Source organism: Zingiber officinale, chromosome 6A, assembly GCF_018446385.1.
Source record: "Zingiber officinale cultivar Zhangliang chromosome 6A, Zo_v1.1, whole genome shotgun sequence".
NCBI classification, from domain to species: Eukaryota; Viridiplantae; Streptophyta; class Magnoliopsida; order Zingiberales; family Zingiberaceae; genus Zingiber; species Zingiber officinale.
Genome location: NC_055997.1, coordinates 107,960,107 through 107,987,512, shown reverse-complemented (window position 1 = coordinate 107,987,512; position 27,406 = coordinate 107,960,107). Strand labels below are relative to the sequence as shown.

General features: G+C 39.2%; 4 protein-coding genes across 4 annotated transcripts; 2 read left to right on the top strand and 2 right to left on the bottom strand.

Annotated features, from left to right (window-relative positions):
• Window positions 1-801: 801 nt before the first annotated feature.
• On the bottom strand, window positions 802-3,050 carry LOC121997328. The gene is made up of 6 exons (XM_042551681.1): window positions 2,912-3,050; window positions 2,775-2,838; window positions 2,366-2,701; window positions 1,563-1,671; window positions 1,395-1,467; window positions 802-1,199 (listed from the first exon to the last, which is right to left on the bottom strand). Exons 2-6 carry the CDS (start codon window positions 2,800-2,802, stop codon window positions 936-938), a joined length of 810 nt encoding a protein of 269 aa, XP_042407615.1. The 5' UTR covers window positions 2,803-2,838; window positions 2,912-3,050; the 3' UTR covers window positions 802-935.
• A 3-nt stretch (window positions 3,051-3,053) lies between these two features.
• On the bottom strand, window positions 3,054-4,686 carry LOC121997329. Its single transcript, XM_042551682.1, has 2 exons — window positions 4,529-4,686; window positions 3,054-3,808 (listed from the first exon to the last, which is right to left on the bottom strand). Exons 1-2 carry the CDS (start codon window positions 4,614-4,616, stop codon window positions 3,231-3,233), a joined length of 666 nt encoding a protein of 221 aa, XP_042407616.1. The 5' UTR covers window positions 4,617-4,686; the 3' UTR covers window positions 3,054-3,230.
• Window positions 4,687-14,913: 10,227 nt separating this feature from the next.
• LOC121997327 (probable small nuclear ribonucleoprotein G) lies at window positions 14,914-17,823 on the top strand. The gene is made up of 4 exons (XM_042551680.1): window positions 14,914-15,050; window positions 15,136-15,158; window positions 17,343-17,464; window positions 17,551-17,823. Exons 1-4 carry the CDS (start codon window positions 15,016-15,018, stop codon window positions 17,608-17,610), a joined length of 240 nt encoding a protein of 79 aa, XP_042407614.1. The 5' UTR covers window positions 14,914-15,015; the 3' UTR covers window positions 17,611-17,823.
• A 5,399-nt stretch (window positions 17,824-23,222) lies between these two features.
• Window positions 23,223-27,221, top strand: LOC121997326 (40S ribosomal protein S3-3-like). The gene is made up of 6 exons (XM_042551679.1): window positions 23,223-23,358; window positions 23,465-23,612; window positions 23,699-23,870; window positions 25,245-25,299; window positions 25,373-25,504; window positions 26,895-27,221. Exons 1-6 carry the CDS (start codon window positions 23,329-23,331, stop codon window positions 27,057-27,059), a joined length of 702 nt encoding a protein of 233 aa, XP_042407613.1. The 5' UTR covers window positions 23,223-23,328; the 3' UTR covers window positions 27,060-27,221.
• Window positions 27,222-27,406: the final 185 nt, after the last annotated feature.

Below are 27,406 nucleotides of genomic sequence, written 5' to 3'. Positions count from 1 at the left end.
GTTGAGAGTCGAGGGCTCAAATTGTTGCTAACGTTTTATTGCATAAATTTTAACTTTTGACGCGATGAATTTACGACATTTTATTAAACCGCATGAGCAAGATTCAATAATATTCATTTCAAGAATTCAAGTTTTAAAATTTTAAGATTAAGAGAATTATGAATTACTTCAAATTAAAATTAAACTTCAAATGTCTTTAATGTATATGCTCTCATATCTCAATTTGATAGTATAAATTAAAAGCAATGAATTTTTAAATTTGCAAAAGTTTGATAAAAAAATTTGTCACAAATTTATTATAAGACATAAGAGAATGGTGCTCACTAACCAACACCATCAATAAATTTGTAGGACTCCTCTGATTCGAAAAATATCAAACTTGAATTTTTGAATGGTATAGATTTATCAATTTTGTCTAAAATCGACTAATGGATATAGAAAATTTTAAATTATTTCAAATCAAAACCAATATATTCCTATAAATTTCTTAATGTATTTATGTTCTTATATCTAAATTTGACAACGTAAATTAAGAATAGTGAAATTTCAAACGAATTGGAAAAAAAAACTTGATTGCGGAAAGAAGATATTTGAATGTGGAAAAGAAGGAAGAGAAAAAAAAATTGAATTGGAAAGAAAGGAGTATAAAGGGAAAGGGTGATGTGAAATTTAAAATTTTGAATAGGTAAAATGGATAATACTGAATTAAGAGCCTTTTATCAAAGAGTTGTTTGTTTTGTGGAGATTTGGTTCGATTATTTTGCTATGACAATTTCATTTGCTTATTATATAAACCCTAAATCAACACCTAATTGTAAGTTCAGTTTCTATCGTAACAACTTAAACTTTAACACTAAGATTTATCAACAATAACGATTTATGTTGATTTTTCAATCACAGCTAAGTCAATTAACTTAACTTCAACAATTTTACATTTAAATCCTATTAGCTTTGGCCAAGACGATGGCAGTTAAGGAAGTGACTGCAGGGGCCAATATGTCATCGAGGACTAATGAGGTCCCTCCAGGAATGAGTCTTGTTGCTACAACAGCGCCGATTGGAGCCCCAAACATGAAGAAGATGGTTTCGAGGGCTAGTTTTCTCCATGTAATTTTGTCGATTTTCAGGGTGTCCTTTGCAATTTTGTCGAACTCCTCTCTCGTCAATTTCTCGCCTTCTTTGCGGGCTCCACGGTGTTCCTGCAAACCATTGGTTGATTTTTTTTTTTATTAATATGTAAAAAAACTAATGCTTAATTGCCATTATCACCACTCCACGCAAATAAGACAATATATAAAGATCATGTTGATTAGTATTTTTTATTAATTCGACGAATATATATTCTGTAAGTATAAATTCAAACAAAGTAAAAAAAAAAAAAAAAAAAATCTTACCTCATATTTGTTCTTCAACTCTTCTTTGCTTGGCAATCTGAATTGTATTGCTCTCTTCCTTTCATTAAGCTTTCTATTAAGACTTAAAATCTGTGACTTCTACTTACCAACTAAAAAATAGAGAAAATGTAGAATTGTCTTACATTTAACTGATATTTGATATCTTACTCTATGATCTCATGAATGGCATGATAGAAATCATGATCACTGCCCACCGTTTTCACATATGTAGTATGATATTGGTCATTTATAATCTCTCCCAGTTCCTTCTCAAGAGCTGTAAAAAGCTCAAAATTATTTAGATAAAAAAGTGAATGAAAAGGAAATTAACTTCAATATAAATGAGAAAACAGTCCTAAATGACATATAAATCAATTAGGTTCAATGCAAATCAACCCTAAATTTGTATCCCTATAGACACGCACGAAAAAGAGTCTCTCATCAATAATATTCAAAATATTTTTAAATTGTGATTAAATATAAATCAAATTTGTCAATATAAAATTTCTAATACAAGTTGTTCTCCATTCAAATTGGAGTCAATTTCATCAATTTTTTATTTTTTTTTCAACATGCCCAACCTCTTCGTAATGAATAATAACAACAACTACATTAATAATATATGCATCTCAAAAGCAAGAAATGGCCTTTTATTTCTAATGATCAAAATGATTATGATACAAACTAGTCTATAATCAAGATTAATAATCATATTAAACTTTTGGTGGAAAGTAAACACATTGTGATGTAATTGTGATGTAAACACAATCTAATTTGATTGAAGGATGAGAAACGATAATAAATTATACCAAGAGGGATTCAATAGTAACCATGCTGGTAGAGACTTTTTTTTTTCCCAACCAAAATATCGATCATCAAAGCATATCTTATTTTTGGTTCAAACAATAAATAATAATAATAATAAAAAAAACACTTCACATTCTTCACTGGTTCAGATCATCAAATTGTACCTGGAACTTTTTTAGGCACGAATTTCTTCTCCACTGAAAGCAGAAACTTGCGTGCATTTGTAGATTCAGGAATAGAAGTTCGAATATTCTTTGCTATTTTGCTTTTGATAATCATCAGACTCAAACGATTGGATCGTTCCCATTTCTCATAAAGGAATTTTTCTTCTACCGAGGTTGCATCTGTCGGCTTTGAAGGTTCATCAGCTTGAAGGCAAAAATCCAAATCTAGACACCCCAAGGTGATGAGCACTTGCTCATGCCAATCAGAAAAGTTTGATCCATTCAGCTCTGGAATGTTCGACAGCATGAACCCTGTGAGTGGAGCTGGAGTGAAAACTGCATAAACATATTATTAGGGGCACATAATATTCAGGAAGCTGCTAATTAAGTAACAATGGAATTACTTTACCTTTCCTTCCATTTCTGGCGAAGCTCATTTCCTCTTTTGTTGACTTTCTTGATCGGCTTCTGCCCTGACTTTGCAAATATATAGATAAAAAGAAGAAGAAATAAGTTCTTTGGGTGCAAAAATGGCAATGGCATTACCCTTTAATGAAGCAAGGTCAATTCGAGTGAGCAAGCAAGTAGTTCTTTTCTCATAGAGGAAGGAATAGCTTCCTTTCCAATATCATGAACCTATTCATAATTTCCCCTACATAAGTCTCATGCATAAGGGAAGTCAAATCACTAAAACAAAGACAAGAATCTTGAATAGATACTCAATGGAACAATGAAGAACAAATCATAAGTTTACAATGATGACTAACCAAAACCTCTCTTATAATCCCCAGTTTTTTCATTGAAAAAAAAAAATGAACTAAGAGCAAGAATGGTGTGGTGTTCCTCCTTTTACAATCTACCTCACTCACAACCCAAAAACATAAGCCAAAGTAACCAACATTGTAGCCACCACAACCCCCAATCTCTTGCTCAACCCTTTGGCAGCGCTGCAATCATCGTTATTGCCACTGAAACACCCTGGATGGACATCCTTTGCGACGCCTCCCTCAAGCACAAAGCTATTGTTCCCCTTCCCATTACTGAACAGCACACACCAAAAATATGGTGAGCCCCCATCCGTGCCACTCACTGCAGCTCCTACCGTGGTGTGGTTCCTATTATGGAGAATCTGTAAGCTTCGAGCATCGTCAACCAAAATGTTAAAGGCATCCTGGGGAGAGGCATAGGAGCTCTGGCAGGCAATCAGGCGGCCAGAGATTGGTGCAAGTGTTGCAACCTCAACACCACAATTGGGGGCAAAGGTGTCAGTGAAGCTGGAGTTAGGTGGCCTCATCATTTCACCTACCTTGTTGCATTCACCGTTGTAGCCCTTGATGTACTCCAAGGCAATGCAGCCAAGGCCTGCATTGTCAAAGAGTCTTGGGGAATTGGACGAGGTTCGGTTGGTGTTGATTACTGCCACCAGTTGATCTGCAGGATTGTCTGCACCAAAAGATAAACTCTTAATGAAAATGTAAGTGAATAGGAAAGAGAATGAATTTGAACCCTTTCAAAAGCAAAAAAAAGAAAACTGCATAAGAGTTCCAATTCTCTATCTGCCTTTTAGTACACAAAGTTATAAAAGAGTCTGATCAAAATGAGATAACTAGGACTCTTCATGCTGATCAAAATGAGATAACTTGGATCTTTCATGCACATTTCCCAGAATCTCACTCTTCCAGATCCTTTCATAAGGTGAAGAACTTACTCATGACAGAATAGTATAGAATAACTAAACATTAATTTTTTAATCATCTTTCTCAAAGGAATCTCATAAGATTAAAAATAAAAATTCCTACCAAATATTTTATCAAAAACTCTTCCTTTGAACTCACTCCACCGACAGAGAAGAGTGAGTCAAACGAGCCGGTAGAAAAGAGGCATACAACAGTTCGTCCTCAGACAAAACAGATACTACATTCAAATCCTAGTGAAAGAAAAGGACACAAAAATGAACACTCATGGTGAACAATGCCCTCCATTCTCCATGCCATCAGGTCCTTTCTATGAAAGAGTATTTGCCATAATTCAACTCCGCTAAAAAATAGAACCTTCGAAGATGGATCTACTGAAAACTTTAGAGCAAACCCACAGATCTCAAAAGACATGCATCTCTCGAGCAGATCTATAATGTAAAAGAAATCAAAGAAGTAAAAGACTCACTTGTACTATCAGTAGCTGAAGTGAGGGAGGAGGAGAGGAGAAGGAGGAGGAGAAAGGAAGAGAGAAAGGAGGAGGAGGAGATCTCCATTTTCCTCGAGCAGCTTTGAGTTTGAGCACCCTGTTTTCTTCCCTTCTTGCCCTGGCGGTGTTTATTATACCGATCGATGCGATATTCTAGAATTTCTGGGGAAGTTTCATTTCACCCCTCATATCTTATCCATTTTAAAAATATCATAGTGATTGGGAGTAAAATAATAAATATTTTTACATAATATTTAATCATTTTTAAAATTTCAAAGTAATGAAAATTTTCTAATAGTACTTTTCTTCTATATGATGATAAAAATAAATTCTCGCACTATTATTTATTATAATGTAAATAATTTGATCAAAATTATTTATAATTAAGTTAATGTGATCTTAATTAATGATATAATTTTGACTAGAATATTTTAATATAATATAGTAAATTCAATTAAATATAAATTATTTTATTTTATATTTCTAATGGCTACAGTAAACTGCCGCAATAATTTTAAAAATAAATTTATTTTTAAGTGAAAAATAAGATGTGATTTTTAAAATGTTTTTTAGATTATAATAAAGGTAATATATAAGATTTGTATTTTGATAGAAATATATGGATTAAAATCCCTTTTTAATTCAACATTAAATTGTAAAGTTTAAATCCACCGACACGAGAGAATGCATGACATCTTAACAACCATGTGGCCACTTTTTGAGTGATTCATAAATTTTTCTTTTTCTTATTTTTTTATAGATTATTTTTTTTTTATTTTTAAATTGGTGCTCGAGAGTTTGACAAAAAAAAATAAACAAGATTCTAGACAAATGAACAGTTCGCATTGTCATTAAACGGTGGGAGTAGTTAAAACTGGATCCAAAAATTGCACGTGAGAAAAAAGATAGTCCACTTTGTCTTTATATTATTTTATAGGAGCGGAGAAAACTACATTTCTCCTTAATGACTTTGAGAGCCCAACTAATCGTTTGATTAGGATGTATAAACAGATGATTATACAAAAAAGCTTAAATTAAAAAAGAATTTTTAATCTAATCCTTTTCAGTTCACCACCTAATCAAGCTATTGGGCCAGATCTTGATCCGGGCCAACATATGACCCACTTTTTCCTTTTATATATATATATTAGAAAAATCAAACAACTCCCTCAAATTAAGAATAACATAATAATAAGAGTATCCATTTAAAAATAAAATTAAATGGACGCCCTTTGGAAAATTTTATCCTAAAATTATCCCTTGAACTAGAATTGTTATAGAATCTATATGATAGCTACTATAATTGATCCGATAATAAGGACGAGGGACCCTTGATAGTAGGGGGTTAACAACATGTGGAGGTCAAGGATCAACGACACGGTCGTACCGAGCAGACTGGCGGACCATCCCCGGACATCCGGTTGACCGGGCACCCGGCTCGGGTCTCCTAGGCGGCCGAACGAAAGACAAACCGACCATGGGGCAGGTTTCCGATGCTCAAGGTAAAAGAGTCTCTAAGCAGAGCGGCCGAGCCACAAGGCGAGAAGGCGCAATCCCATCCAAGCACACGAGCATGACTTTCCCCCCGGTCTGAGGTACCGGAGCATTCCCAAAGGCTATGAGCGTCGGGCGGCTGGTCCGCTCGGCCCGGAGATAAGTAATGCCGCAAAGAGACAAAAATGACAACTGGTAGCTTCGTCCTCGAGACACCTGCCGCCGACAAACAGCATGGTTGGTGGCAGGAGTGGACAGAGTATCGTACGGTGGAAGCTTCCACCGTCACATCCAGGATATGCTCGGACGATTGCAGAATGGCGTCAGACATGCTTTTCTGACACGACCTACTGAGGTATGTCTGGGGAAGCGTGCACGCATCGAGAAACGTGTCCGCGCCTCCCCGGGGTCCTATATAAGGACCCCCAGACTTCGACAGAGGTATGCAATCTTGATCACTGTAGCCACAGTAACGTTACTTTGCTTCTTCGTTGCCTAACTTGAGCGTCGGAGGGTCGTCGTCGGGAAACCCCTCCCGGCTCGGCTTCTTTGCAGGTTCGTCGGAGATCTACACCACCAGTCGGAGACAGCGGAGAGTGCCACGTCCCCAGCGTTCGTCGACTTAGCGCTCGGACAGGATCAAATTGGCGCCGTCTGTGGGAACACACCTGAATCCGAGCCTAGAAGATGGAAGAAGCTGGACATCAACTCCTGGTAACGCTCTCTCCTGAGGAGCTCGAAGCACTCATTCAAGCGCGAGCCGCAAAGATGGTTGAGCAACAGCAGAAGGCTCAAGCAGAAAGGATAACGCAGCAGGCCGCATCCGTCTCTGGAGGCCGAGCGGCAATGGAGGACCGACCGGAACAATATTCTACGTGGGCTCAGAACAAGGGGCAGACCGGCACACCAGGAGACGTGTCGGCCGCCCCTATTCCATTCCATCGAGCACTATTCCAAACGCCATCAGAATTGGCCCTAGCCAACCAGGGATCGTCCGACGAGGCGCCTATCCGTGACGCTAGGAAGGGCAAGGCGCCCCGGACGGATTCATCCCCCGAGTGGATCAATCGGCAGTTCTCCGACGCCATCCTGAGAGACCCACTACCAAAGCATTATGCGCCTCCGGTGATCGGAGAATACAACGGGACCACCGACCCGGATGACCATCTGGGTAAGTTCGACAACACCACTACTTTACATCAATATACAGATGGGGTAAAGTGTCGAGTGTTCCTCACCACCCTTTCTGGGTCGACACAACGGTGGTTCCGGAGGCTGCCGGACAGATCAATAACAAGTTTCAAGGAGTTCCGCACGGCTTTTCTCCACCACTTCGCAAATAGCAGACGCTATCAGAAAACCAGCATCAGCCTATTCGCCATCAAACAAGGACCGAGGGAGTCGCTCCGTGCCTACATCCAACACTTCAACCAGGTGGCCATGGACATCCCGACGGCCACCTCGGAAACTATGATGAACGCATTTACACAGGGGCTTGTGGACGGGGATTTCTTCTGTTCGCTCGTCAGAAAGCCGCCCTGCAGCTACGACCATATGTTGAACAAGACCAATGAGTACATCAACGTGGAGGAAGCTCAGATGGCGAGGAAAAAGGAAGCACCAGCCGAGCCACCAGTCCCCGCCGAGCGGAAGCCGCCTTCCAATTATCAACCGCCAAGAGGACCCCGCGCAGAGATGGCTCATCCCCATCAGCAAGCGAGGTCGCACGCCGTTCAACAAGTAGCGTCCGATCGACCTAAGCCAAGAGGGAAGGTGTGGACTCCCATGTTCTGCTCGCTCCACCAATTCGCCACACACAACATCCGGGATTGTCGGAGTCTCCCTCCGATCGCTCATCCTGCTCCCAGGAGTTATCGTCGCCGATCCCCATCGCCTGATAGGCGACATCGGCACCAAGAGGTTGGGCGGCGGGCAACCAGAGAATCACCCGAGTGGCACCCTCACCAGCCGCACAGAGCTAATCCCCGGGCGTCGCATGAACGACCTAAGCCGTCCGCTCGAGAGGAAGAGAACAGAGGAAATGCCTCGAGGGGCGAAATCAACATCATCGCCGGAGGCCCGACCGGAGGAGATTCCAACAGGGCACGAAAGGCGCATGCAAGGCACCTCACGATCCATACAGTGGGCTGCAGTCAGGAGCGGGCGAACGGGCCCGAGATCAGCTTTGGGCCTAGGGACATCGAAGGAGTCGAAGTCCCGCATGATGACGCCCTCATCATTCGAGCAGTAATAGCTAACTACACTATTCACCGTATTTTTATTGATACAGGTAGCTCGGTCAACATCATCTTCCGGAAGACATTTGACCAATTGCAAATCGACCGAGCCGAGTTGCTGCCGATGACAACCCCCCTCTACGGATTCACCGGTAACAAAGTTTTGCCGGTCGGACAAGTCCGGCTGGCTATCTCGCTGGGGGAGGAGCCACTCAGAAGAACGCGGACAGCCAACTTCATCGTGGTCGACGCTCCCTCCGCGTACAATGTTATCCTGGTGCGACCGGCTCTCAACGAGTTCCGAGTGATCGTCTCCACCTTCTGCAGAAGATCAAATTCCTGGTGGAAGATCAAGTTGGGGAGGTCCGAGGAGATCAGCTTGCAGCTCGGCGATGCTACGTAGAGATGGTCCGAGCCGAGGCTAGATTCGCTCGAAAAGTGCTACAAGTCGAGGTAAACGCTATAATCGAAAAGCCACCTTCTCTAGTTTATGAAGAAAAAAAGGAGGTACAGATCAACCCTTCCTGACAGGAGACCACGACTTTCATAGCAGCCGACCTGGAGGCAAGTCAGAAAGAGAAGCTGATCGGATGCCTCCAGAAAATCTGTGACATTTTCGCTTGGTCTACCCATGAGCTGCCAGGAGTCTCACCGAGTATAGCGCAGCACGAGCTTCACGTCAGACCGGATGCTCGGTCGGTAAAGCAAAGGAAGAGGGACTTCAGTGCCGAACATAATATCATCATCCGGGCGGAGGTGGAGAAGCTCTTGGAGGTCGGCCACATACGGGAGGTGCAGTTCCCGAGCTGGCTCGCAAACGTGGTGCTGGTCTCCAAACCAGGTAACAAGTGGAGAGTCTGCATCGACTTCTGGGATCTGAACAAGGTCTGCCCAAAGGATTTCTACCCCTTGCCCCGAATCGATCAACTAGTAGACTCCACGACCGGATGCGAGCTGATATGCATGTTGGATGCATATCAGGGCTACCATCAAGTGCCGCTCGCCCAAGAAGACCAAGAGAAAGTCAGTTTCGTCACTACAGACGACACTTACTGTTACAACGTAATGCCGTTCGAACTGAAGAACGCGGGAGCTACCTATCAGCGGCTGATGAATAAGGTATTCCGAGAGCAGATCGAGCGCAACTTGGAAGTGTATATGAACGATATACTTATCAAATCCTGTCGACCGGCGACGTTAAACTCTAGAGTCGAACCGGCGACTATAAACCCCCCGGCTTGAAGACCGTCAAGCGACGACGTTAAACTCTAGAGTCGGACCGGTGACTATAAATCCCCCAGCCCGAAGACCGTCGAGCGGCGACGTTAAACTCTAGAGTGGACCGGCGACTATAAACCCCCCGTCTTGAAGACCGTCGAGCGGCGACGTTAAACTCTAGAGTCGGACCGGCGACTATAAACCCCCCGGCCCGAAGATCGTCGAGCGGTGACGTTAAACTCTAGAGTCGGACCGGCGACTATCAACCCCCCGGCCCGAAGACCGTCGAGCAACGACGTTAAACTCTAGAGTCGGACCGACGATTATAAACCCCCCGACCCGAAGACCGTCGAGCGGCGACGTTAAACTCTAGAGTCGGACCGGCGACTATAAACCCCTCGGCCCGAAGACCGTCGAGCGGCGACGTTAAACTCTAGAGTCGGACCGGCGACTATAAACCCATCGGCCCGAAGACCGTCGAGCGGCGAAGTTAAACTCTAGAGTCAGACCGACGACTATAAACCCCCCGGTCCGAAGACCGTAGCGCGGCGACGTTAAACTCTAGAGTCGGGTCGGCAACTATAAACCCCCCGAACGGGACAGCGTCGCGCCGATCAACGAAAAACTAACGAAAGTTCCATTTGGAATGAAGATCGCTTGACCGAGCGGCGCAGTTGAGAAAAATACTTAAACGAAAAACTAACGAAAGTTCCATTTGGAATGAAGATCGCTTGACCAGGCAAGGAAGTTAAAACAGACGGGAAAAAAGGTCGAGCAACCGGTCGGCATAGTTATTAGGAGCACTTGAAATGAAAGACTGACAGAGCAAAAGTTAGCATTCTAAAAATTAAATTTAAAAGTTCGCCGACCGAAGGCAAAGTTACAGATGCCACATTAAAATTAAGGTTTAGCCGATCGGGAGAATTACTGAAAATACTTCATTCAAGGTAGTCAAAAATATGCTTCGGGATGGTGGTGAGAAACGCCGCATGCTCCATAGCAGGGATGACCACGGACTAGGGGAGCTGACCCTTGGACTTTAGATGGTCCGTCGTGACGGTGATGGTCAATTCGAAGGCGATGACCAGCCGGTCGCACACCTTCTCCACAAATTCCGCCGAGCGGATGTAGTTTTGCCTCAAGGCGGCAATGCGACCAGGCTCCGCCTCTTGGTACTCCTTGAAGGCGGCACGAGAAGCATCAAGAGCCTCCTGCAAGTCCTTCAAATTGTCCTTGAGTTTTGTCACCTCCTCCGAGCGGCCTTTCAGCTCTCTTTCTAGCAACTCGGCTAGCTCATTCACACGCTGCTCTAGAGCTCGGGCTTCCACATTCTTTTTATCCAGATCCGCGATAGCGGTGTTCTTCTGAGTGGTGGCGAGCTCAATCTTGCGGTCATAGGTTTTGACCTGCTTGTTAAGCTAGTCCAACATATATGCCTGGTTGGTCGTCTTCTTCCTCTCGGCCTCTAACAGATCCTTGGTTTTGGCAAGCTCCTTCTGTACCTCGGCATAAGAAGGGCCTCGGGAAGAGGACGGGTCACCCTGACTCTTCAGCCTTTTCAGCTCCTCCTCTACCATTGCCAAGCGGTTGGCGATAGCAATGTTTTCCACCCATCGCTGATATACACAGAAATGTTAAAAGGCCGACCGGGAAGGCTACATAAAGAAGAAATAAAGCTTACCCCTGTGGACTGCTGCATGTGGCTGTCAGTCAACTTGTCGAGCAGTATCATGGTCACACGACCCGGGCGTCCGCCCACATCTCAGCAAGGGACCCCCTTCATAGTGATCATATGTTTGGGAGCTATCGGCCGATCGGACTCGGCCATAAACGCCTCAGTAGGGAGGTGCAAGGAGGCCCTAATAGTGCGGCGCCGACCCGGAGTCGTCTGAGTGGACGCCAAAAGATCAGAGGCGGGGCTGGACATTGTGGACAAAATGCCCGAGCGGAGGACTCGGCGTGGTGCAGGAGGAAGGGAGCTAACCGGCACCGCTTCGATGGAGGCCGCAGGCGCATCCAGCAGAGAGGGAGTCCGGTCGGAGGAGAGCGCCTTGACCGATGGTGTTTTGCCGCGTTGAGAGGCGGTGCCCGTTCGCTCGAACGCTTGCACTGCGGAGGTTGCCGAACGGATAGGCTTCTCAACTCGCCGTCTTTTCCTGTCGAGCGGGAGCTCGTCCTCTGGTTCGGAGTCTTCTTCCCGAACGGTCGATTCCTTGCTAGAAGTTGCACCGCCAGCCGCATCTATAGGCGTAGCCTGAGCGGCCGACTCCCCTGCCTGTGCTTCACTCTCGTCCTCGTGAGAGCCGACCGGAGCAATGCCCAATTGCTCCATTTCCTTGGCCGCTGCCGCTTCGAGCGCGGTCGCTTTCTTTTTCAAAATCCCGAACAACACCGACTCCATTACGATGTTTGCTGCATGGAAAGGAGAAAGAAATCAGTTAGAACTCAAGGCAAATGTACAAGTGAAGTTCTTACCAAAGCTGCTCGAGAGAGGGGTCCGGCTCGGACTCAAACCGAATATATACATCACTCTTTCAGGTAGAAGCTTGTTGATGTCGAGCTTCAGACCGGCTAGCAGATTCGTTGCTTGAAGATAGTTCGGTCGGGTCTTAAACTTCTTCAGCTCGGGAGAGGTTGACGGTCCAACCTGCCATAATTGAAGTGCCCGGGTCGGATTGCTTAGAATAGTAGAAATAATAGAAGACTTCCGGGGCGGAGGGGAATGTTGTGTATCTTAAATAATACCACAACTCCGCACAGAAGGCGAAAAGTGTTGGGAACCAACTGGACAAGCGGAATGCCAAAGAAGTTACAAATTTCGACGATGAAGGGGTGGAGAGGAAACCGCAGACTGGCTGTAAACTGTTCGCGGAAAAAACAGATAGTGCCGCGCGGAGGGTTATGTGGTCGAGCGGAAGGAGAAGGTAAGATCAATTCGAAATCAGAAGGGATGTCGAAAGCGTTAATCAGGCTCTCGGCATCGCGCCGATCGAACCGCGACTCCATGGTGGTATACCATGGGCTGAGAGCGAGGTCCACGGGCTGAGAGGAACTTGCCATCGCCGGAACAACAGTGGAGAAGGCGGAAATTGGGAGAAAATGCAAAGGATCGAGGGAGATGAACGGAACAGTAACCAAAAGACGAGAATTCGGCAAAGAACGCAAAGAAAACACAGAAAGAAAGAGTGAAAGACAAAGAACCTTACAAAGAAGATGAGAAGCGAAGGAAGAAGGCAAAGGATCGCCGGAATACCGAGGAGCAGGGTCGCCGGGGCACTGAGCAGGAGGAGGCTTCTGGACGTGAAGGTGAAGGTGCGACGAAGGAGAAGGGCAAAGACTTTATAGGGTTATGCCCGATCGTCTTGAGCCGTCGGATTCAGGTCACGGGAACCTAGGCCCACATCGCACCGTCCATTTCAAACCGACGGACGTCGCATCGGGCGTAAGGTGGCGACCGTACGAAGACGTCAGCCGTGTCACGTGGCACTCGGTCAGAGGAAAGCATTTAATGAGCCCCATCACGAGGCAGAACCCGCGTGCTCAACCATAATGGCGGAGATTTGCACGCATTCCGAGAAGATTCCGAGGACATCATCATCAACCATTGGGACAGCCCTCGGCAACTAGCCGACCGGCTATATTCGACCCCTAGGGCCGAGCGGAGGTATACTTTCGTACTTTCGGTATTGGCGGGTCGGCTGTCGATTGGCCAGACTCATAGTCCAGTCAGTCGGATTTAACGCCTCCTTCGACTAGACTTGAGAGGGAGGCACGTGATCCGGTAAAAAAGACGAGGGACCCTCGGTAGCGGGGGGTCAACGACACGTGGAGGTCAAGGGTCAACGACACGATCGTGCCGAGCGGACTGGCGGACCATCCGTGGACATCCGGCTGACCGGGCACCCGGCACGGGTCTCCCAGGCGGCCGAACGAAAGACAACCCAACCATGGGGCAGGTTTCCGATGCTCAAGGTAAAAGAGTCTCTAAGCCGAGCGGCCGAGCCACAGGGCGAGAAGGCGCAAACCCATCCGAGCACACGAGCATGACATTCCCCCCGGTCTGAGGTACCGGAGCATTCCCAAAGGCTATGAGCGCCGAGCAACTGGTCCGCTCGGCCCGGAGATAAGTAATGGCGCAAAGAGACAAAAATGACAACTGGTAACTTCGTCCTCGAGACACCTGCCACCAACAAACAGCATGGTTGGCGACAGGAGTGGACAGAGTATCGTACGGTGGAAGCTTCCACCGTCACATCCGGGATATGCTCGGACGATTGCGGAATGACGTCAGACATGCTTTTCTGACACGACCTACCGAGGTATGTCTAGGGAAGCGTGCACGCATCGAGAAGCGTACCCGCGCCTCCCCGGGGTCCTATATAAGGACCCCCAAACTTCGACGGAGGTATGCAATCTTGATCACTGTAGCCACAGTAACGTTACTCTGCTTCTTCGTTACCTGACTTGAGCGTCGGAGGGTCGTCGCCGGGAAACTCCTCCCGGCTCGGCTTCTTTGAAGGTTCGTCGGAGATCTACAACACCAGTCGGAGACAGCGAAAAATGCCACGTCCTCAGCGTTCGTCGACTTAGCACTTGGACAGGATCAATAATGTATATAAATTATTTAATAGTTGTTATAATGTATTTATAATGAGTTTAAGAATTATATAGTATATAACTAGTAATTACAATGTATTTAAAGTGAGATTAGAATTTAGGATTTAGAATATCTCTATTATATAAAAAAAATCTTTTATAACTGTATTAACTTCTACAATAATATTGGATTAAGTGATAATTTTAAGATAAAATTATAAGAGGAGCCCTCATTTAATTTTTATGGAAAAAAGTGACTTCTTTTAATGATTTATAAAATCTGCATGCCCTTTTAATTTTGCCCTATACTGTCAGCAAATTTTTTTTCTTTTAAAAACATCCACAACGCTAATTCATTATAACATCCATCATCCCATCAAAAGATATAGGGTTCACTGTCACATACTCATTATAACAATATATTTCTTTCACTCACATCCCTTTTAACATTAATATGGGTCCTACCATCCACTTATTCATCCCTTTTATTAATTTTATAAATAATATTAAAAAATTTATAATTTAAAAAAAAAAAGAAAATATTAAAAAATTAAGAGATCTCTCTCCTCTTTCTTGTGAGTGGACATTATAATACCCACTCATAATGAAAAAGAGGTATTAAATGAGTATTATAATACTCATTTAATATCTCATTATAGATGTTCTAAATCAAATTTCTTTTGAATAAAAAATAAAATATGGATATATTTTTTTCTATGACATCAAATTGATTTTTTTTCCTTTCGATTTTGTCACGTAAAATGTTAAATTTTGTTTTATTGTTTTTAAAAGTCCTGGTTTGGACTAGTGTCTCTGTATTGATAATAAAAAAAGTTACAGGGGAAAACTGTAAATCTGTCTTTATATGTCCACTGCGATCTAGGGTTTAGCCTCGCCGATTCTTTCTCGCTTGTCTTCGTCATGAGCCGATCAGGCCAACCCCCGGATCTCAAGAAGTGTGTTGCTCGTCAATTTCCTTTTTATTTCATCTTTTGAACTGAAGTTTGATTGTTACTCCATCTACTTGCCTTGTTGTTTCAGGTACATGGACAAGCAGCTGCAAAGTGAGTTTTTTTTTTGTTTGTGCCATTGCACTCTGGATCTACTTTTTTCTCTCCTTTTCCTTTTGGAAAATCGTAGAATCTGATTTCATGGCGTTTTGTTTAGATACGAAAACTCGAAACTGATCGTTCTAACACAGTAGGTTTTTCCGTTTTAGGTATTGGCATGCCATTTCTGGACACTGAATTTTTCCTATGTTCACTCAATTTGCTTGTCATTTCTTTTCCGTTGTTGCCCTCATGGTAGTTGTCATCATTTTTCTTTGTTCATACAAGTGTTTAATAATATCAATATTACTTAAGTTTACGTTTATGTACTATGTGCTTCTTGTATACAGTGACAGATCGAACTGTGTTGTCAGCTTTCAGATCATGTTTAGAAAGTAGAACTCTGGTTAGGTTTTTGAAGCTATTATGCACGATAAAGCAAGGCTATGATAATGTTACTGATAATGTCATATGTATCGTACTCCCTTATCGTAGTAGTGTCAACTCTGGTTGTTTGAGATACATCTATGCCACTAGAAGTCAATTAATAAATAGTGATATAAATTAGTTGAAAGGAACTTCTTTTAGTATTGACAATGGAAGCAAACACATATGGTCTCTAGATCAGCACATCTGTAAAGACTAATACCACTAGAAGTAGATTAATAAATAGTGATATAAATTAGTTGAAAGGAACTTCTTTACAATGGAAGCAAACACATATGGTCTCTAGATCAGCACAAATGCCACCCAAGAAAATAGTTTCTTATCTGAATGTAAATGTAAAACTAGCAATAGTGAATGTACTAGGAAATTGAACAAAGACAAGACAGGAAACACAATTAAAGTGATGTTACTTATTCCATTCCTCTTAATTGATCAATGAATTTAATAACAGCAACAAAAAAGAGAGAATAGCATCATTGACAAATAATGTGGTTACATGTTTTGTCAAATGTTCAGATGTTGAAAGGTGTAGGGTTTCTTCATTCCTATACAACAAACAGCTTGAAAAAACTGTTAAATTTTGCTGATAGCTTTCAAAATTGATAGTCACCAACACAAGCAGTCTCTTTATCTAAATAATACAGCACATAAAAAAGTGAACTTTTTCATATATGATGCCTAACTAATAATCGTGTTGTGATAAATTTAAGAATTTACATTCTCTTGGAGTTTATATTAAAGGGAAAAGACGGCCTATCAATTTTATTCAAAGTTGTGAAGTATTGTCTAGGTGATAATGGGATTTTCCTTGCAAGGTTTAAGCATTAGACCTATGCCATATTACATAAAAGTGCTTAAATAGGACCCTTACATAGGTTTATATTTTTTATTCATTTACTCTGAGATTTGTAGCATTTTTCATTGCAAATTTGCACACTTGAATGACTTGTAGTCATCAAATTTTTTTTTATCTGCATACAATTTTGGCACCCTTGTATACGTGGTGCGAGATGGATGTGGGATACAACTTTCATGCCCTATCCTATTTGCTTGCTTCGCTTGAATTTAATTTAATGGATTTATATTACACATATTTGTATATTTTATTATTTTTTATTGCTGGACACTGAACATGACCGACATGAGAAGCGGGTGGGGCAGGACAAGATTGGTGAACAAAAAATTTTTCTCCTGCCCCACCCACCATCTTTAGATATAATCAAGATGTTCTTATCAACTATTGTTTGATGTCATCTATTCCGTTCATATCTTTTATCTATCAAGAGGCAGGCATGCTGATGCTATTTGAATTAAAATATATAAAATCTTGAAGATTTGGATTAGGAAGTTTTTAATTTTATGAGTTTTGAAGTTGTAAGATTTGTTTTGATTCAAGCCATACTAGTACTTTAGTTCTTGTTTTAGAAGAATGTCCAAGCATTTAAAAGAGACCTGAGGGAATAGGTCAATGTTTGGCCATTCAAAAGAAACCTAACTCCCAGGATTAGTCGGTTCAAAGGGCTGGATTTTGTCAACTTAAAAAAAAAAATCTAACTCCTAGTTATAAGATCTGAGTTACTAAAAAAGAGACCTAGCTCCTCTGTTTTGAAAATTTCCAGATTAATAATTTCTTCCCATGAGTTTGTTGTTTGTGCGAGATGATTGATTTATTGTGCTGCATCACTTGCTAAATGAGACAATTGTTAAATTTTATAGATTTCTTCTCATTCAATTTGAAACTTTTGTTTTCAGTAAAACTGAATGCAAACCGGGTCGTGGTCGGCACACTTCGTGGGTTTGACCAATTTATGAACCTTGTCATCGACAACACTGTGGAGGTGAATGGCAATGAGAAGAATGATATTGGCATGGTGGTGAGTTCCTCTTTGCCCAAACAATCTCGTTTATTTCCAGCATTTCCTGTTTAACTGTAACGAACGAATGTTTTCCTCTTCTTTAGGTTATTCGAGGAAACAGCGTGGTGATGATTGAAGCCTTGGAGCCAGTCGCAAGAACATAATTCATCTTCTTTTTTTTTCATTTAGCTCACTCTTCGCTGTAGCAGTTGATGCGAGTTTATGAAGTTTTATAACATCTGTTATTGATGAGAACTATGCTGTGCTTTCCCAGAACCTGGTTTAAAATAGTATTTGTAGGTTGGTAACACTATCACTTGATGTGTCAATCTTAGTGTTTCTTAACATGGTTAGCTCATAGAGCTCTCAATGCTTAATCTTAGTGTTAAATTATTTGTTTGCTGGTGCGGATGCTTAATATTAGTTGTCCATGTGGTTTTCTTTCAAAGTTTAAAGGACGCCAAAATTTCAATATTTTTGCTGAAATATCTTTATCTTAAAAGTTTACTTGTGAGAGTATCATATGATATTCATGAATATTATTGGATAAAAATTAAAAGGATTTTTTTTATTGGAATAATTAAAAAAAATATTATTTATTTATTTATTATCAAAATAATGTTTACTCTATTTCAATTTTTTTTAATGTTGTCTTAGTAATTATTGGATAACGTGCAGCACGTGGGGGGAAATTATTTGTGAAACAATATTATAGGATGACTGCTAATCTGGGAGGTAATATAAAAGGGTTAGGTGGAAAAGGAGATTAGTAGTCTGGTTTAAGCGATCAAACAAAAAGTTGAATCGATCTTGATCTCAGGACGTCTTTCCTTGGTCCCTCCGACTTTAAGGTGCTCTCGTCTTTTTGGCACTCCGTCTCCTTGGAATTCTTGTTTTCTTGACGTTCCGTCTCCTTAGCACCCTCGATTCTAAGGTCCTTTCGTCTCTTTGACGCCTTGTCACATGGACGTCTCGTCTCCATGGCGCCATAACTCTGAGGTGTCCTCGTATGATCGTCTCCACTTCAAGGTGCTCCCATCTCCTTGGTATCCCGTCTCCTTCGACTTGCAATTCAAGATTATTTTAGGAAAAAGATAATGCTAGCGGAAATTTAGGAATTCATGATTATTTCAGGAAAAAGATAACGATAGCGTGAATTTCAGGATCCAAGACTATTTCAGGAAAAAGATAATGCTCACGTGGATTTTAGGATTTTAGAATTTCAAGATTCAAGACTATTTCAGGAAGAAGATAATAATCGTGTGAATTTTAGGATTTTAGAATATTCAAGAAACAAATAATAATTTCATAGGATGAGAGGATACGTGGACATAGGGATTAGCTCTTGTCCAATCAAAGATAGCCCTCTCTGACGATTGTAGGTACATGCACATATGTATCAAAACTTTAATACTCTCCTTCGTTCTTCTTCTTCCATGACTATTGTTGAAAATTAACTTGAGCATCGAAGAGGCGGTGTCAGGAAACCCCTAGCCATAATTCTAACTGGTTTTCTTCGATTTTATTCTATCCATGCTCCAACAGTAGCGTTGTAAATGAACTATACGTTCGTGAACAAACTTAGTATTCGGCCTAGTAAAAACTTGTTTATGTTCGTTCAATATACATAACATTAATTAAACAAACACGCTTGAACAACTCGTTAAACTAAATAAATAAGTTTGAATACATATGTGTTTAACTTGTTAACATTCGTGAACAATGTTTACGAACCATATTTATTAATAAAACTCTTTTCAATATACTTAATAAATAATAAAATTAAATTAAATTAAAAAGTATAAATTATCAAGCTCAATAACCAAGCAAATAACTAAAAGTTTCAAACAATCAAACAACTTTGAATTGAACGCTCAAAAATATCTAAATGAACTAAGCTCGAACAAGCTCGAGTCAAGCTTTAAACAAGTTTAAGTTCATAAAAAATAAACCAAGCCAAGCTTGATAATCATTACAAAAATTTGATTCATTTTAAACTCAGTTTGACTCAATTTGATTATCTTATCAAATAAACTTGAACATTTTAAAACTCAGCTCAACTTATTTAAAGCCTCATCCAACAGATCTCCTTGTCGATTCTGATTGTTGCTAGATTATGGGTGATAAGTTAACATCCACATCAACTCACGAGAGGTGACCTGGTCTCGTAATAATTCGTCGGTGTTCTCAGCAAAATGACATAATTGTACACTCTCATAATAATTGCTAAAATAATAATATAGTTGTACTATCTTATAATTTAAAGGTACCTCGAATGTATAATTTTTGAGAGATTTGTAATAAAAAAAAAAAGTCTAACAAAAAAACTCTAATCAGTAGGGGTGAAGAAGTTTGAAGTTTTTAGTTCAACAATAATAGTAAATTTTAAATTTGTTTTCTCTCAAAATTAGTAATGCAGATGAGACCTTCGAACTAAAGATTACAATTTGATAACATACGACCTATAGAAAAGTTATAAAGATGTTATTTTTTATAGGAAAGAGAATAATATTTTTTTAATGCTTATGACGTGATAGTGATGATATATTAAGATCTAAGAAAAAAGGGAAAAATTATCTTTAACCCCCTCTATTTTAATTATATTTTACCCCTGTATTACCCTCCTTTGACCAAAGTTAAATGTGAAAATAATACTCTCAGGACGTAGTACGACGGTGGACGCATGACATCATTAACGTAATGGACAGGAGTTAATTCTCTATAACTAATGACCTGGAGTTTATCTTACTATGCACTTATGACATGTGTACCTATATATACCTCCCTCCATATCTGTGATACGGTCCTAGAGGACTGCTAAGGTAGCGAATCCATGTTTAAATGTGAAAATAATTGTAAAAAATAATTATGTTATTATGTTTTGGATATTTTTTTTATAATATTAAAAGAAAAAAATATTGAATTGATATGTAAAATAATTATATATATCTTCCATATATCTTTAGAGTCATCTCTTTACTTATTGATTAGTTATATCGATAGTGTAGAGAGGAAGAAAAATATACATAAAATAAAATATATATATATAGAAGCATCCAATGATGGTGTCCTTCATCACTCGTTCAAATTTGTGGTTGATGTCGATTTATCGGTGCGTCCCCTCTTGTTGTCCTACAAAGTAAAATTTTTCAGCTAAGGATTGACATTGTCGGTGTTACCCTCTTTGACGATCAAGTCAGTGATGAACTGAGATGTGAGGTTCGTGTGCATTCATGAGAAAGTAAAAGAGTTGGAAGAAGACGAAAAAAAATTACCTTCGCATAAAAAAAATTATATCTTCACCTATTTTACGAAACCTTATATAATCGTAGATAGGGGCAAATATAAAATTTTAAATTTATGATGAAGTGAAAGGATGACAATGGGTCGGGTTCGGGTCGGATTCTATATCCTCCGTACCCATACCCATCGGGTATAGGATATCCAATGGGTATACCCATACCCATTAAAGGATTGAATATCTTCTATACTTATAATTTTTCTTCTTTCTATCGAACTATTATCATTCAATAAAAACATATTAAAATTAACATCCTCTATATATATATATATATATATATATATATATATATATATATATATATAATAAAAAAATTAGATTAAACATCTATATAGTCTCCTACTAATATCAACAAAATAATAGTAAGTCGATTTAGAAAAAGAAAATTTTCTTTAATATATGTATATATATTATTTAATCGGATATTCGGGTCGGGTATCGGGTATTGATAGTCCCTCCAAACCCTCCTCCATTCGGGTCGGATGTCGAATCCTCCATCGAGTTCGGATGAAATTGTCATCCCTAAGTGAAACAAATAACATGAGGCGACAAAAATATATATTTTAAACTATTTAATTTTATTTTATTCATATAATTAAATATTATTTTTTAATTAGAAAATAAGTAGTGTTGAAAATATCAATTAGAATTTTGAATTATCTATAATTAGTTTAGTCATAAAAAAAATGAACATAAATTATTAATAAATTCAATACTATTTTTTCTTCTTAGATTAGAAAACAATTAAAAATAAAAAATTAATGATATAATATCATGAAAATAAAGATATTTTTAAAAATAAAGTATGGAATTTTTAAACAAATATTCTATTTTATTTTTAATATTTATTCATAAATAATTATAGTTTTTATTTATAAATATTAATAAATTTAACATAATTATGTTTGATTAAGTAATAAGTGATGTGATTTTAATTATTGAAGCATATCCGTCAAATGGGAGATATAATTTGAAATCTAATTATCTTAGAAGTGTAAGATTTTAAGGGAGAGTTTGGTAGAACTTTTACTAAATGCTTCTTAAATTATAGTTATATGAAAGAATTTGAGTGTTTATGAATGTCAATTTTTATTTTAGTTATACATTTTTTTTAAAAAAATATAGAAGTAAAAATTTGATATTTTTCTTGCTTCTGTTTTTTATTTATGATTTAAAATTTAAAATTAATATTTATGTTCTTAATAAATTTATCATTTTACATAATTATTATCATATTTTTTTACTTTAATAAATTTATTGTTTTACATAATTATCACGATATTCATTTAATTCTGAATTAATAATTTTTTTTCTTATTTTTTTTTCATAAAATGAGTATTTTATAAATTTAATTGGACAATATTAAATTATATTTTATTCCTCAAAATTTTGATTATGTGATTACTTAATAATAAATAACTAATATTATACCCCCTCCACTTAATAATGAAATTATTATACTTAAGTTTCTCCACCGTGCTCAACTTCGTGGATGGGTTATAATCGTCATGTGTTGGGAAGCGACTTATGATCTTCATCACGAACCACCCAGAATGGCTTGACGAGGCATTGCTCTGGACAAGGCGGATAGATCACAATATCCACCTCTTGTACTGTAAACTGATAGTGTTCCCGAATCCTAGCGAAGAATTATCTAGAAGCAAGGGAGACTCACCCTGTGGATGCTAAAGGAGGAGGTTCTAGAGATATTCACGAGATATGACGTTGAGGGAGAGAGCACTAATGTTGTAATGAATTAGGTGGTGGAGGAGTGGTGGCAAAGGAATAGATCGTCGACGACAACAGAAATAGAATGCCTTGAAAATTAAAGGCAAAAGGTATTTTCATAAATTATAGTTAATAAAAATTTTACATATAAAAAATTTATACATAAATTTTGTCATTATATTTTAATTTTGATTATGTGATGATTTTTTTTATTTGTATTTGTATGTGGTTTTTTTGCTTTCCTTTCCTTGGGATAAAAATTCTAGATTTGTCCTTTATATGAAATATAAATTATTAGGTTAATTTATAACGAACCGTCAATAATCAGTGATAATTAATCGTTGAAAATTAATTAATATCCCGTTATAAAAAAATCTATCTCTTATATTTATTTATAGCTAAATACTTCTTTTATGTGTTAGTCATTATTCTCAAAGATAGTAGTGGTCTCGTCCGTAATTTACTTCCTACGTAGCCCTGAGATGAATTGACGGGAACACTGGGGACAAATGTATTCACCTTTTTTACCATCATTTATAACCTTATAGCATAGACCTGACAAGATAGATTCGGTCAGGTTTAGCCCGACATGAGTCCAACACCGACCCGGTGAGCCAGGTCCGGATCCGATCAATTGACACTGTGTTTTTCTAATACTGACGGTCCTGATTCTCTCGATCTCTTATCATCCATCTCAATCGTCAATTTTATAAACCAAGCATCCTGACCGTATGATCATTCGACTAAACCCGTATTTAACATCAAAGCACCCCGCCCCGATATCTAGGGTTGCGTCGAAGACGAGTGCACAGCACACCGAGGCGAGTAGGCGGCGGTGGAAGTTCGGTTTGCCATGGCGACGCAGATGAGCAAGAAACGAAAGGTTGCTCCTCCTTTTCCGATCTAAGTTTCTCCTTTTTAGCATATCTTTTTGATCTACCGTTCTCATAAATCATTTGCTTTGGTGGACTCCTTTCGCTCTGCCACAGTTTGTGGCGGATGGAGTTTTCTTCGCCGAGTTGAACGAAGTCCTGACTAGAGAGCTTGCGGAGGATGGCTATTCGGGTGTCGAAGTAAGGGTTACGCCCATGAGAACTGAGATCATTATTCGGGCTACTCGCACTCAGAACGTACTCGGTGAGTTGTTTGTTTTCCTTTTTTTGATTTTTTTTTGCATTGTAATTAATACTTACTGTTTGATTGCTTGTCGAATGGCGGTTTAGGCGAGAAGGGTAGAAGAATCAGGGAGTTAACGTCGGTGGTGCAGAAAAGATTCAAATTTCCTGAGAATGGCGTTGAGCTCTATGCAGAGAAGGTGAACAATAGGGGGCTCTGTGCCATTGCTCAAGCTGAATCGCTGCGCTACAAGCTTCTTGGTGGCCTTGCTGTTCGAAGGTTGGGAGTTGTTTCATTCCCCGTTTCAAATATAAGTTCGATTACTGACACCATCTCTCTGTCGTTGCATGTTTCTAATAAATCTCGATATATGTTTATTGTTTTGTCCCAAGAAGATATTACTTTTTCCTAGATTTTTGTTCAAACTATTCAAATTATTTAACATAATTTTTAATTTAAGTTGTAAGCGAATCATGATCCTACTTCTACTCTGCCATTCTGATGCTTGTCATCTATAAAGCAAATAGGTTAATAAATACCAACTTTGTGTCGGAAGGTGACAATATTGAGATTGCCATTGGTGCAGTTGTGATCATGATATCACTTGATTTCATGTTAATGGCTCCTGGTAACATGTTTTTGCAGCATAGTTAATCAAACGTATTTTTATTTTTCATATTCAAATTATGTTTGCTTTATTGATTTGTTTATTGCCCTGTAGATTCCTACCCTAATTTCAGAATCTACATTATGCAAATTTTGTTAGTTGATTTTATTCCTGATGTCTGTCATCTATAAAGCAAATAGGTTTTCAGTGCCAACTTTGTGTCGGAAGGTGACTATATTGATCTGGCCATGATGTTATGATCATGTTTTCTCTTGATATCATGCTAATAGCTCATGGTGACATGCTAATGCTTTATTACCTACCAAACTTTCTTTATGATTTTTGTTTTTAATTTTATTTTTGCTTTCCAGTTTTTTCTTCTCCTGAAAAATTCTACTTTTTATCCAAGTTATCTTAATTTTACTTTATAGATGTCATTTGCTGTTTATATCAATTATTTTAGATAATTTATGCGACCTCACTTGACTATGCTGATATTATTTGTTTATTGTATTTTATCAACTAGTATAAGGCTTATTTTATATGTTTTCAAATTTCTGTTGAATGATTCTTTTCTATGCGTATGTACTTGTTTTGTTTTCTAAGATTTTATTTTATTTTTAGTTTTTCCTTGTAGTTTATGCCTCTGTTTTGGGATTTTATCTGTAGTTATATATTTGATTAAACCCGATATCCTATATTTATTGCTTCTGTACTCGACATTTTATATTCTATGCTATGTTGTGTCAATATAAGTTGATAGGTTTTGGGTTCTTGCAGTCACATTTTCTAATGTATTTTCTTAATATGTGATTCACAAACTAGTTGAAAGCTCTATTTTTTTTCCCTTTAAGAAAAGTAATATGGTTCTTATATCCTTGATTCAATAAAAAAAATGCTACTTATCAGCTATGGTTAGCTAGGTTCAGAGATACAGTTACTTGTTTATTTTTGTATTTCCTCTTCCTTGTTCTTTCATGTTGTTATTACTTTACTAATTATGTTACAATAGAAATGGTGTCTGATCTGCATAGTGTTTTTTTCAGGGCCTGTTATGGTGTGTTGAGGTTTGTCATGGAGAGTGGTGCAAAAGGATGTGAGGTATCCTTCTTTTACACTTTAGAGCGATTGACAGTTCCATGAAGTGGGATATTGATTTCCATTTTTGTTTCAGGTAATTGTGAGTGGAAAACTTAGGGCCCAGCGAGCTAAATCTATGAAGTTCAAAGATGGGTACATGATTTCTTCTGGTCAGCCAGTCAAGGAATACATTGACTCAGCAGTGAGGCATGTTCTCCTTAGACAGGTATGTATGTGGAATCCATCATGTTGTCCATCTATTCTTCTATCAAAGGAGAAACCAGCTTAGTTTAATTTTATTCCTTGAAATAAATCCAAACCCCATTGAAGGCATGGAGAGTAGGCAAACCTTATACATACCTCAAAGATGACATCCCTGCAAGTGTCTTGGAGGTCATGTATTTCTTAGGTTTAGTGGGAGATGAGTCAATCCTTGTTTCAAGATGGTATAGGAGTAACATGGAATTACTCGAGGTTCTTGGAGAAGTTTGCAGGCTGCTACTGGAGGAAAGGCTATGAATGATTTCTGGGGAGAGATGGAAGAACTTGGAAGTGTAATCATTTTGGAAGGGTAGACCTATGATATTTAGACTGGGTATTGTATCCCATCCCTTGTATGCCGACACAACACAGCATGGGTTTGGATAAAATAATAGTTCGGAGCAGTCACACCCACTTGGGAGAGCAAGAGGGAGAACTTCACAACAAAACCTAGTTGTATAATAAGGTGGGAGTGCCTCACATTGCCATGGAGGAAAAGTAATGCCTTGCATTGTGTCCAAGGAAAGGGAGTGCCTTGCACTTCAAAAGTAGAAGTGCCAATGGGCAATGGCTCTGCAACTAGATTAAGTGCCAGGTGCGACTCTTAAGTTCTCCACGAGGTGACCCTGCCCAAGCTTGCAGTCCACTTGGTGCTAGGTTTAAAATTTTAAATATTATATATATTTTCTACAATTACTAAGAAATTAGTAAAAAATAAAAAAAATTAAATTAAATTCCATTAGAAGTGATACTTTGTATAATTTTTTTTGAAGGTATTTGTATTTATAATTAATACTAATATATTTGAAAAAAAAACAGCAGTACTGCTCGTTTGACACCTAGTTGGGAGGGAGTGGGGTGGCTTGTGTTGGAGGAGTTGGGTTACGTTTCGATGGTGTAAGTCATGGTTGTCTTAGATTATATTTTCAGTTTTAATATTGCCATATCCATATCTGAATTTAAACTCTTTTTGACAAGTGCCATGACCTCATTTTGAATAAAATCTTATGGGCGGGAACGAGGTTGAGATGATGGAACAAGAGTTGTCAAGGTCACTAAATTCTTCCAACAATGGAAGCAGGGAAACAATAAAAAGATGAACAGGCGTGAGTCAGTTGGCAGTAAATTAAGCATTCTGGAGCTGTTGTGAGTGTGCGCCGAAGGATTTTGGGTGTGGGTAGTATCGAGTCAGATTGCGATATCATAACTTTTCACAGCTGCTTTGTTCATTATTCTTAAAAATTTTAGTTTCATACTTTCATTATTGAATGCACCACTGTTTGTCTCTGCACTTGTTTTGGAATGTGTTTAGCCTTCAACTTTTCTGCATCTAACCTTTTCCGTCAACTACATAGGGTGTTCTTGGAATCAAGGTCAAAATTATGTTGGATTGGGATCCGAAAGGGAAGCAAGGCCCCACCACCCCTCTTCCTGATCTCGTCACCATCCATCCAGCAAAGGATGAAGAGGAATACCTTAAGCCAGCACTGCTGGTGCCTGCAGATATTCCCGTTGCCTGATCTCAACTCCTTTCCCCATGCCTTTTACTCTTTAGAGATGTTCACTTCCTCATAACATGTAATGAGAAGGTTGTCTTTGCTTTAGCCTTTATTTTTTTTAAGGATTTCAGACTTATTCTAAATTAATGTTAATTGTGTTTGCTGGTCCTTTTGCTTCTGTAATTTTCTTTTACTGAAAAGTAGGCTCTCAAATAAGCTTATATGGATATTTGTTGTATTTCTCTAGGGTTTAATTATTGGGAAAAGGTGGAACCGCCACTGACTAAAGTAAAGCATGTTATTGGCTTCTGCCTCTGCATCCTGGCTTATTTATTTTAGATTGCCCTTTTATTAATTAAATAAATGTA

Coding starts and splice junctions, on each gene's coding strand:
- LOC121997328 (XM_042551681.1), bottom strand. CDS start 2,802: ATGAGCTTCGCCAGAAATGGAAGGAAAG. Junction 2,702..2,774: donor CGCCAGAAATGGAAGGAAAG/GTAAAGTAATTC, acceptor ATGTTTATGCAG/TTTTCACTCCAGCTCCACTC. Junction 1,672..2,365: donor CGTGCCTAAAAAAGTTCCAG/GTACAATTTGAT, acceptor AGCTTTTTACAG/CTCTTGAGAAGGAACTGGGA.
- LOC121997326 (XM_042551679.1), top strand. CDS start 23,329: ATGGCGACGCAGATGAGCAAGAAACGAAAG. Junction 23,613..23,698: donor TCGCACTCAGAACGTACTCG/GTGAGTTGTTTG, acceptor ATGGCGGTTTAG/GCGAGAAGGGTAGAAGAATC. Junction 25,300..25,372: donor GTGGTGCAAAAGGATGTGAG/GTATCCTTCTTT, acceptor TTTTTGTTTCAG/GTAATTGTGAGTGGAAAACT.
- LOC121997327 (XM_042551680.1), top strand. CDS start 15,016: ATGAGCCGATCAGGCCAACCCCCGGATCTCAAGAA. Junction 15,051..15,135: donor CAACCCCCGGATCTCAAGAA/GTGTGTTGCTCG, acceptor TTGTTGTTTCAG/GTACATGGACAAGCAGCTGC. Junction 15,159..17,342: donor CATGGACAAGCAGCTGCAAA/GTGAGTTTTTTT, acceptor TTTTGTTTTCAG/TAAAACTGAATGCAAACCGG.
- LOC121997329 (XM_042551682.1), bottom strand. CDS start 4,616: ATGGAGATCTCCTCCTCCTCCTTTCTCTCTTCCTTTCTCCTCCTCCTT. Junction 3,809..4,528: donor TTCAGCTACTGATAGTACAA/GTGAGTCTTTTA, acceptor CTTTTGGTGCAG/ACAATCCTGCAGATCAACTG.